At 36.9% G+C, this 11975-nt stretch overlaps 1 protein-coding gene across 1 annotated transcript; it reads right to left on the bottom strand.

The window, feature by feature from the left end:
• Positions 1 to 783: 783 nt before the first annotated feature.
• LOC105038644 (dolichol-phosphate mannose synthase subunit 3) lies at positions 784 to 8297 on the bottom strand. Its single transcript, XM_010914513.4, has 4 exons — positions 8111 to 8297; positions 6876 to 7010; positions 6661 to 6768; positions 784 to 1308 (listed from the first exon to the last, which is right to left on the bottom strand). Exons 2-4 carry the CDS (start codon positions 6975 to 6977, stop codon positions 1249 to 1251), a joined length of 270 nt encoding a protein of 89 aa, XP_010912815.1. The 5' UTR covers positions 6978 to 7010; positions 8111 to 8297; the 3' UTR covers positions 784 to 1248.
• Positions 8298 to 11975: the final 3678 nt, after the last annotated feature.

Genomic DNA, 11975 nt, shown 5'->3' on the forward strand with positions numbered 1-11975 from the left:
ATTCTTCATGTCTTAGCATATTTTCTGGCTCTCCCACACTAGCAATGGTTGTCCACTGCCTTTGCTTTCAAGTTTCTAGCAAAATTGTTGAAAACCATTTCATGCTAAACTTATAAAGCCAGCCGCCACAAATCCATATTCTCTTGACTCTCTAAAAAATCTTGAGAACTTCACAGGCTTTTCCTCAGCCCCATGCTTCATAATTATATACGGAAAAGTCAATTAATCATGATCTTTTCAATCTCTATTGAAGGATGATTCAGGGTAAAATCATAAAACAAACAGTGGTGATACAGGATGCCACAAACCTTGCTCAACATTGCTGAGCCAATGGTTGTTTTCGCATCAATGAAAAATGTATAAATTGTTACCCACCATATGTAGTTTTGTCTTTTTTTTATGTCCAAGTTCTTTGTGAACTACACTGGTTAGAACTCTGCATTTTTCCCCGAAAGTTCCAATTATTTGTCACAACTTATTCTAGCCAAACCTGTGTCATGCGTGAGAGACTGAAACAAATTATGCGATGCAGAGTGCTAAATGAAACCCCATGCCAGTCTTTGATATTTTACCATTTGAGGTGACACTTCTAAATTCCATGGAACTCCATGAAGTATACAGGTTGGCTGCTTTTATAAGTTCATAACTCAACAAAATGTGGCCATGTGTGAACTACTAGTAAATTCAAAATTTGAATACAAAAACAAAATTCAGTTCTAAACAAGATCAAGGAATAGTTGTATGATGTCTGTAGAATGAATGAAATAATGAACATGTGAATCACAAGCCCTGCAAACTAAGCATCTTGAACCAGAGAGGATACATTAACTGTGTATGTCTCAGCTTGATCATTTATAGTTTTTCCAATCAGCCCTCGTCTACAGCAAAATTGTTCAGCAAGCCTGCCTGCTAAACTCCTAAAATTTACAGTTTAAAAAGGCTCTGATGGAGCATACAACATAAGAGGTATAGCAGAAATTGTATTTAACCTTAATAGCTTGCAAGCGATACATAATTAAAGAAATGGCTAGAGCAATACATTATGAAGATAAATTAGAAACATCTATGATTGAGAGTCAATTGCCAACTGTATGCATTGTTAACAGAGAAGTGGAAAAATGTCCATCTAGGAGCTGTTGCATCATGAATTCCATGTTCTTTTAGAAGTTCCATATATTCTGATTGGCAAGGAAACGTCAGCTAAGAAATTAAGGCACCAAGCCAGATGCTGGAAGGGTCCAAGCAACTTTAATCAGAGCCCACATCAACCCCCTTATTCTTCAAGAATTCCTTGGCCTCTGCAATATCCTGCATGACAAAGATAAGTTTGCATCAGAATGTGACATAGCACCAGTAATAGGAGGTATCACCCTTTCATTCCTGAAATACAACATACAACATATGCATATGTGTTTGCAATGTCCGAGCAAAATTCATCAAGTTTTGAGAACGTTTTACAATCAACTTTTCAAGATTTTGTATGACCGTAAGTAGCTTATTTTCCTAATATGGATGAGGATTTATTTGCCAATCTTCCATCAGGCACTTGTGGATCTCTCCATGCATGCGAAGATGGAAGAGAATGTGCAAGGAAGATTGGATTCATGGTGGTAGAATATCCTTTGTAAGGAGAGTGACTGAAGGGTAATCAAAGCATCACCGGACTAACAAGCCTTGTGTCCATATTGTGTACCCAATTTCATGATTCCAGCTATGGGTGAGAATAAGATTGAAAAGATACAATGAACTTTTCATCCCTGGTTAGGGATTTACCTATAATGCATAAGTTGTTCATTAAAATTTTACATGACATGCAGCAGGTCCTGTCCCAGGGTCTATGTGCCTAATTCAGACTCTATGCAAGGATCAGCAACAAGGTTTTACATCTAGGCAGGATAGGGTGCCTCCTAGTCATCCCGTCCCATTCTTATAAGAAAACGGGATAGGGATGGGTTTAAAACTCCGAAACCCATCCATGTAGGAGAGAAGAAAAAAGAGGAAAGAAAGAAAGGAGGAAAAGGTGAAGAAAAGAAAAAAATGGAAGGAAAGAAGAAAAAAAATGAAAAAAGAAAGAAAGGTAGAAGGAAAGAAAGAAAAAAAGAAAAAAAAAGAAATAAAGGAAAGAAGAAGTGGAGAGAAATGGAGGATATCTATTGAGACCTCTGTTGTTAGAATCGTACGAGTCGCAAGTTGAATGGTACGATTCGCGACGATTCACAGCGTGGCCGAGTTGAACCGGAATGAAGAATCAGGAAAAGAGAAGAATCGCACCTAAATCGCAAGTCCATTAGCTGAATCATGCAACTCGAGGAATCGTCCGATACCGTCGAGTCGGAAAAGGTAGGTCCGATGGTGGTTTCTCGTCGTTTTTGGAAGCAGAAGAGCCAGAGAATCAAAATAGCACAAGCAAATCAAAGAGATTTCTTACCTTTGAACTCTTCTCTGGTTGCTTCAAGCCTTCGAAGACGACGGCGAGAAGAGGAAGAGGTCGCATGGGGAAGAGGAAGCATCACCGCAAGTTCGCTGTAGGTTCGGTAGGTTCCTCTTTCCAGTTGCTTTCTTTATTTCTCTTCCTCGATCTTTCTGTTTCTCTTTCCGAGAAGCTTTTTTTTTTTGATCCAACCGAAGCCTTCCCAATCCCTCTATTGCTCCTCTGTTTCTCTTCCTCGAAGCCACCTGAAACCCTCCCTTGTTTCTCTTCCCCGAAGCCGCCCGAAACCCCCCCTGTTTCTCTTCTCCGAAGCCGTCGGAAACCTTTTGTTTCTCTTCCCCGATGCCGCCGGCAAGTTTTTTTTTTTTTTCCAAACGGACCGAAGCTTTCCCTGGCTGTGGTCCTCGTCCCTTTTTTTTTTAAAGTGGGACTTCTCTTCGAGACCGAGAGGCAAGAGGGGAACTGGGAGAGGTCGGTGACAGTCCCATTCCGTTCCGTTGCCACCAACAGAATGGAACGGTATGTTTCTCTACTTTTTTTTTGACTCGCCTTCTTTAGATAAATACTTATCCACTTAAATCCTCACCCAAAAAAATAAAAACAACAGTAATAGTAAGATTATTTTTTTTGATAATTTTTTTAACAATTTTTATTTTTTTAACAGAAATTAATTTACATACTTGCAGTGGAATTGTGTATTATTATTTTATTGAATAATGGCACCTAGAAAAAAATCTAAAGTTGTGGATCCCACTTAGAATCATTGTAAAAAATTTGTTGATGGCAAAGGAGGCGATGAAAATCGATTACATCTTGTATGCAATTATTGTAACAAGAGTTTTTGGAGAGAAGTGAATAGAATAAAAAATCATCTTGCGGGTACATATAACAATGTTTCTCTCTGTACTCAAGTTTCTGAAGAACTTCAGAATTTTTTTAAAAATTTGTTGGAGGAGAAAGAAATAGAAAAAAAATTGGGTGATGATGTTGAGTGCTTTGAAGTAGATGAGCCAAATGCAAAAATAAGGAAGGAAACTATGGATTCATTTATGATGAAAGGAAAGAAAAATGTATGTAAACAACGGACAATGAATGAAATGATAAAAAAAAGAGAACCAGTGGTTAGAGATATTTGTAGATTTCTATATGGACATGCATTGGCATTCAATTTGGTCAAAAGTCCTTTATTTGCTCAAATGATGAAATCTATTGGGGAGTATGGAAGAGGATTGAAACTCCCTTCTTATCATGAAGCCAAAGTTACTTTCTTGAAGAAAAAGGTGGAAAGTATTAATGAATGTTTGATAAAATATAAAGATGAGTAGAAAAAAATGGGATGTTCAATCATGTCCGATGGTTGGACTGATAGAAAAAATCGATCTATTACTAATTTTCTTGTGAATAGTCCAAGTGGGACGGTGTTCCTCAAATCATTGGATACCTCTGATGTTAGTAAGGATTCAAATAAATTGTTTGAATTGTTTGACAGCTTAGTAGAGGAGATTGGAGAAGAAAATGTAGTTCAAGTGGTGACAGATAGTGCCTCTGCTTATGTTGGCGTGGGTAGACTCTTAGAAGAAAAGAGAAAGCATCTTTTTTGGTCTCTATGTGTAGCCCATTGTTTAGATTTAATATTTAGTGACATTGAAAACATTCCAATTTTTTTTAATACACTTGGCAAGGCAAGGCAAATTACAGTTTATATTTACCGTCATAATTGGGTTCTTAGTTTGTTTAGAAAATATTCTAAGAACAAAGAATTGACAAGACCGGCGGTTACTAGATTTGCAACATCCTATCTCACTTTAAGAAGCATACTAGACAGAAAGATTGCTTTAAGGGCTATGTTTGCTTCAGAAGAATGGGCAAGGAGTATTATGCATGCAAATTTGAGGCTAGAAAAGTTCAAAAAATTATATTGAGTGATAACAGATTTTAGAAAGCTACAAAATATTGTTTGACATGTGTCCTTCCTTTGGTCAAAGTGTTGAGACTTGTTGATGGAGATGTAAAACCGGCTATGGGTTATATTTATGAAGCAATGGATAGAGCAAAGGAACAAATTGAAAAAAATTTCAACAATATTAAGAAGAGGTATGATCGGATTTGGGAAATAATTGATATTCATTGAAATTTGCAACTTCATAGACCACTCCATGCGGTAGCATATTATCTTAATCCCAAGTAAGTCACACTTTTTTTAATTTACATTATTCCATTAGTAAATTTTATTATTTTAAATTTAAATTTATTTTTTGATTTTTGATCTTTACGTTCCAATATGATCCTAATTTTAATGCTGATGCTGAAGTAAAAATTGGATTGTTCAAGACAATTTAGAAGATGTATCCAGATGTTGAGACAAGAGTCATCATTGATTCACAACTTGAAAAATTTAAGAAGGCTGAAGGTTTATTTGGGATGGACATAACGGTGGTATCAACAAGAAATAAAAAACAATCAGATAATTGTAATTTTAATTTTATGAATTCATTTTTATCTGTCAAATTTAAATTTAATTTATCTTATTTTATTTGTCTAGCTCTATGGTGGGAAAGTTTTGGAGAACAGTACAAAGAACTTTAAAAGCTAGCAATTCGAGTACTAAGTCTTACTTGTAGTGCCACTGGATGCGAAAAAAAATGGAGCACATTTGAACATATTTATTCCAAAAAAAGGAACCATTTGGAGCAACAAAGATTGAATGCCTTGGTGTTTGTCAAGTACAATATTCAACTTGAGATGAAACAACAAAAAAAACAAGAAAAGAGGGAGACATATGATCCGATATATTTATCAGATATGGAATCAAATGATGAGTGGATAACTAAGCAAGAAGAGCCATGCTTACCGGATGATGTGTCTTGGTTGGATGTAAATGAATGTTTTGATGTTGATGAGGGACCTAATAACGGAACAAGAAAGAGAGATATGCAAATTATTTTCTAATTCTTTTTTTTTTAGTTCTTAATTTTTAAAACAATTGCATTATTTTCTTATTTGGCTTTGTTGATTCTTAAAATATTTTTATAGGACCAAGAAACTTAAATGTTGATAGTAAAAGTAAAGGGAAAGAAAAGGTTGTTGAGGAAGATATTGAAGTGATAGAAGAAGATGAAGGTAATGAAGAAGAAGAGGAAGAAGAAGAGAATCAAGAGATGATTATACTGGAAGATGATGATGACGACGACGATGGCGGCGGCAGCGGTGATGACGACATTAGCCTTGAGGATGATTGTGATGACTAAAGATTCTATTTAATTTTTTGAGTGAATAGTGAATTAGTGATACTTCATGTTTATTTTAATTTATGTTTTGGACTTAGTATTTTAAACTTATCTATACTTTTTGGACATTTTTTTGAGTATTCGTTGATGAATAGATTGGTATACATTTTGATTGTGCTTTTTGTTACTGAATCTTACGATTCGAATCACGATTCGAGTTAAGGCATGGACAATTCACGAGTCAAATCCCGATTTGACAACATTGATTGAGATTACTATCGGGATGGGATAACGACACGTCCCGCTCAATGAAAAAACTGGGACACCTTTATCCAATGGAATTTAAAATCTTGATCAGCAAGTTTATTATCATTTTAAGTTTGCTCGAAGGAAAGAAAAAGGATGCATAAATTTTGATTAGGCCAAAGTTTGAGCTTTCTGAAGTTATTTAGGATGATCATTAACTGCATATGCTCATTATTTCTGCTAATGGGCTGCTTTATCCAATTACTTAACTACCCATGCACATTGTACAAAAATAGATAAAGGGTATAAAACTTGTCACCAGACCCTGCATATTTTATGTGAAATAAGCCTGATCCCCTGCCCTACCGAGGGCATTAATAATGAAAGTACAACATATACCATTCCAAGTATATTAGAAATAGATCAACCCTTAAAACAAATAACATTCAATGAAAAGACTATTGAAGTACCAAAACATATAAAAAATGGTACAACTGTACAAGGATGCTACAAATGAAAATAATCCTCTGAATCTTTGAGGAAGGATCCCCTTTTATCTCCTTTCCCGGTAGACTAGCATATCCAATTAGTTATTTATTTTTATTTTATTTTTATTTTTATTTTTGTGTGTGTGAGTGTGTGTGTGTGTTAAGGAGGGGCTGGGGTGGCTTAACAAACTAAGCTTCAAAAGTATTATATTCAGAATTAGAAAAATAGTAAGTAATATGACTTGAAACAAGTTATGAACCAAAGAACCTTTTGCAGTAGTACAGCTTCTTGAGGACATGTTGGAAAGAGCATTAAACCAATCCCAACCATGAGAAGACCATAGCATCCCAGTGAAACAATTAAGTAGATTGCAAGCTGGAAGAAAATGGTAACATGTAAGGCAGATTTACTTAAAAAAAAGAAAAGAAGATACAACACTACATTACACCAGACAATTTAAGAACATTTTATTTGAAACTTACCAGCCAAGTATAGCTGCGTGGGACAACTGATGTTTCCAACAGGCCTATCCAAAATGCAGAGATAGCCACCAGCAATGCCATAATCTTTAAAACATGCTTCATTCTTTCACAAGTCAGTTGCTTCCAAACTATTACCTAATGCAGAAGTTCAAATGACGAAGTCAATAAAAATCTAGCGAAAAAGAAAGATTTTTAATCAGAGATATCAAGGAAAAATGAACTTCATAACTACTGCCCACCAATCATTACTGGGAAAGACTCATGATTACAGTCGTAACTTGCACAAATATTTTTTTCTAATCACAATTTGCTTGAATAATTGTTTTTCTTTATCATTGCCAGATGCTCATTTTTGTTTGAATCATATCACAATTTGGTGCATCCGCAGGACAGAGGGTTGAGTATACTAGTTAAGCTTTTAGATTTAAAAAATGGATGACTTAATTAGTGTTCAAAGGGATTAATATATGATGATTATAATTTCAAAGTTCTATAATGTTTTTCTTTCTTTCTTTCTTTCTCTTTGGTGACAGATCTGAGATTTAATTTGAAGTGGGTCATAAAGCAATTTCAACTTGGGCCATTCTGCTCTACACAATGGATTCAAATATACATTGACAATTGAGGCCTTGGCAAGGGGCTAAGAGTTGCTTCAAAGATCAAGAAAGAGGAATGGGTGCCCTACGATACAGAGGTGGAACTTGTGAAAGTTTTTTTTCCCCCCTGTTTAGAAAAAAACTTGGGAACTTTTGGAAAACGGGAAACAATTTGATTTTCCTAGAGGACTTCAATTCACCCTGACACTATGCGCCTTTCAACCACTTAGCCCAACCATGCAAAACAATTATTCAATACTTAAGTCAGCACTAATTGGATCTTTTGTTATATATTTGTCCACAAAACAGTTCATTATTATCTATAATGTTCGAAGCACGCATCGTTTGCTGATTAAAAACACAAACTTTCAAGAAGTGCGTTAATGTTTATAATTTCTTCCTTCCTATTTTCTTTCTTCTACTGCAAAAAGGGCATACTGGAATCAATCAAAATTCCAGTTTCAGATTTCGAAATCCTCCCCCAGATTTCCGAGAATAAGACATCACAAAAATTTCCAGAAACTCACTTAAAATTCAGAGATTATAGGGAAACACGAAGAGCAATTAGTCGTCCAAGTCCAAAAAGTTCACATTTTTATATAAAATCTGCTAAAATATTTGACAAAAATCCTACTGTACCTTTATCCCGAGGCGGAGGCGACGATGGATCACAGGAAGAACAGGGACGAGGACCACGAAGCCGGAATCGAGGAGCAAAACCCTAACCCTAATCCCAGCCCTAATCAACCGTTTCGACCGACGGAGCAGTGAAGCGAGGTGAATCGAACGAAGAAAGGGGACTCGATCGGCTCGACGCGAAGGGAGGGAAGGGGAAAAAAAAAAAAAAACCTGTTTGGGCACCACTACGTGTATCGTGACGTGGAAGGTCTCCGTTGGTTACTTACTATCAGACGGTGTACGTGCTAGCACAGTGGAGCCGTAGTAGGGCCGTCGGGTTGGTCCAATTAACTGCCCCAGTGGCTGTTCCTCTTGGGCACAGGCATTGGTTCGCATCTCTCTTTTCTGATTTCAAGCAAGGTTTCTCTTTGGATGGTTAGAGATGCCTTCCTCATTTTGTTATGTATTCGCATTTGTTTTTGGATTGTTTCTTAATGCTAGAAAACCTTTTGAGGGAAATGATTTTTCTTTCTTTTCTCTGTTTTGAGGTAGATTTATTTTGGGTTTCATTATTTCATTTCATTTCTAATGCTGAATCATTTCAATCATAAATCAGATTACCATTTTAATCTTCTTAACTGTTGTTTGGCTACAATTTTGCTATTTATATTATAAACCATGACTTGAAAATGAGTAAGCTCAGGTACATTACGTTATCGGTGGAGAAATTATTTCCTACACTATGTGAATTATATGGCCAAGCATGCTACCAATCATGACCGCTTGTTCAGATGTGGACTTGATGAATAGGGCCCATAAGAATAAGCGATTGTGGTTGATGGTGTGTATTGTTATGTGGTGCATACAGTATAGTAATTTTTTCTATCAGTGGGAGCTCAATGCAGTTGAAAATCCATTAATGCTGAATATGTCGAGATTGGTTTCCACAAGTACTATTTAGTTGAGATATTATGGACTATGATTCGGTAGGGACTACAAAATAATTTTCTTTTTCAGCATAGTAGAAGCCTTTGTAAAATTGTTTTGAAAGAAAAAAAATCCATTTTTATTGTCTAGACTACAATCAGAAGATGGCTTGTCCATTTTCCTTTAACTTCAGCTTTATCTAGCTTAATAGAGCTAAAAGTCATTGCTCATAAAAATCTAGTTTTGTAGATACAGCTTAATTTGGGTTAAAACCTGTAACTCTCTAGGACATATGATGCATGTGTAGTTTGGCGAGGCGAACTATCTTAACAATAAGTAAAAATGAGAACAAAAAATGGAGGGGCATTCAAGTGGAGCCGTGCTCTCTTAGGAAGTCTTATTATCCAAGAGAACATTAGAGGATGTATTGAGAGTTTAGGGACGATCGACTGGAGTTGATCTTTGATGAGGAGCCATGCCCTTGGGTGCTCAATTTATAAATAATAGGGATAAGCTGATATCATATCCTTAGCACCATTTTCTGAATACTTTAAGCTAATGCATCCTTTCCAAATGATTGTTGTTGTCTAAATAACCATAGCATTTGGTAAGGTAAAACCAATTCATTGGATAATTTCTACTGAAATATAGTGTTCCACATGCTAGTTGCTGCTCTTTATATTGACTAAGCTAATTAACTCGATAGCTTTTAGTCTCTATACTGGTTAAAAGTAATTATGCACGCCAGAATTGGTCCTTTATTTTGTTGGTGCCTTAAGATAATGAGGCAATTCTAATATAGCCAATTCCTAAACATAGGATTGAAAATAGTTAATGCATAGCAACACGCTTACACTGAATATTCTATACATTAATACTAACTTTATTACATTCGCTAGGTTTATGCTCTTTGCTTTCAAGGGGTACATGAGGGACGTGAATATAGTCCAACATCATGATGCAATGAGTGATTAAGATCTGATTGCTCTTTTTTAACAAATCACCATAAAAATATACATATTATATATGTAACAAGATAGATAAATATCTGCAAAGAAAATATGAGAATAACGGACAGGAAATGTTGGAGCAACGCGCACCGGATTGGATCGATCTGGGTTTGTGATCTAATATCTAATTTCTTTGAGACAATTCACCAAACACATTGCAGGCATAAATAAACAAAGACAAAGAACCAAGATTTACGTGGTTCGGCACAAAAGGCCTACATCCACGGGGAGGAGGAGCAATCCACTATATATCCGTCCCGAAATTTAGGTACAATATGAGGTATAAAATATCTTTTTCCGAAACCAACAAGAAGGCAACAAAATATCGAATAGAAGGCAACCAAGATCCAATAGGATCAACCAATCTCAGCCTCGGTAATAGATCAAGATAAAACAATACCTGAGATGAAGATACCTTCCTCAACCCTCGGCAAAAAATCAAGATGATACCTCCTTACCAGCTGTAGCAGCACAAGGTGTCCGTGAAACCGAGAAAGAAGAAGACAGGTAGATCACCAACCGAAGGCCAACAGAAAGAAGCCAGAAAGCAACCCGCACACGAGGCACAGCCGAGAGATCGGCCAGAGAACAGGCCAGCACCGAAGCACAAGCAAGAGAGATCGGCCAGAGAACAGAACCCGCGCACAAGAGATGACACAGGCCAGAGAACAGAACCCGCGCACAAGAGGCACAGGTGAGAGGTCGACCCGAGAACAGAGCCTGCGCACACGAGAAAGCAAGGAAAAATTCCGCACAAGAAGCCCTAGAAATGTCTCCGCCCGCTCTTACCTCTGTTCACCAAGAAAGGATGCCAGTGGCCTCCTTATAAAGGAAGAAAACCTTCTCAAAAATAGAGTTTGAGCCGATGTAGTATTTCCAACTGTCACGGGAGAAGGATATGGAAATATAATTTGGAGCCAAATATAACAATCTTCCTCCTTGCGACAAATATTGTACCTTTTATATATCAGATGAAAGATTTATAACCTCCTCCTCACCACAAGCCCCGCAGGGTATTACCAAATGTTTATTCCAATCAAGTTCAGGAAATTCCTGAACTTAATTGCAGGGATTGGTTTAGTGAACATGTCAGCTGGATTATGGGCAGTGTATATTTTCTGAAGTCTGACATTACCTTTCTCTACTAGATCTCTGATGAAGTGATATCTGACATCTACATGTTTTGTTCGTTCATGATACATCTGGTCTCTGGCAAGGTACAAAGTACTTTGACTGTCACAATGAATGTCTAAATAATCCTGTTTGAGATCCAAATCCTGTACTAACCCTTTTAACCAAATAGCTTCCTTTGCTGCCTCTGTCAATGCCATATATTCTGCTTCAGTGGTAGATAAAGCAACTGTAGACTGCAAAGTAGCCTTCCAACTGACTGCACATCCAGAAAGAGTAAACACATATCCAGTCAAAGATCTTCTCCTGTCCAAGTCACAAGCATAATCTGAATCACAAAATCCTGTAACTATGCAATTACTCTGTGTAGAAAATATCAATCCCAATTTAGAAGTGCCTTTCAGATATCTAAGTATCCATTTCACAGCTGACCAGTGAGCCTTCCCAGGTTTATCCATATATCTGCTTACTACACTTACTGCCTGTGAAATATCAGGTCGAGTGCAGACCATCGCGTACATGATGCTGCCAACTGCGCTCGCATATGGCACTCTAGACATATATCTCTCCTCATCCTCAGTCTGAGGAGAGTCTCTGGCAGAAAGTCTAAAATGACTGGCAAAGGGGGTAGTGATAGGCTTGACTGTAGACATACCAAATCTGTCCAAGACTTTTTCAATATAACTATGCTGAGTAAGAAAAAATCTACCTGACTGCCTGTCACGAATAATCTCCATCCCAAGTATCTTCTTTGCCGGTCCAAGGTCCTTCATGTCAAATGCAGTACTGAGCTCGGCTTTCAGTTTCTGGATGATTGT

The sequence above is a fragment of the Elaeis guineensis genome, chromosome 1 (genome assembly GCF_000442705.2).
Source record: "Elaeis guineensis isolate ETL-2024a chromosome 1, EG11, whole genome shotgun sequence".
In the NCBI taxonomy this organism is placed as follows: domain Eukaryota; kingdom Viridiplantae; phylum Streptophyta; class Magnoliopsida; order Arecales; family Arecaceae; genus Elaeis; species Elaeis guineensis.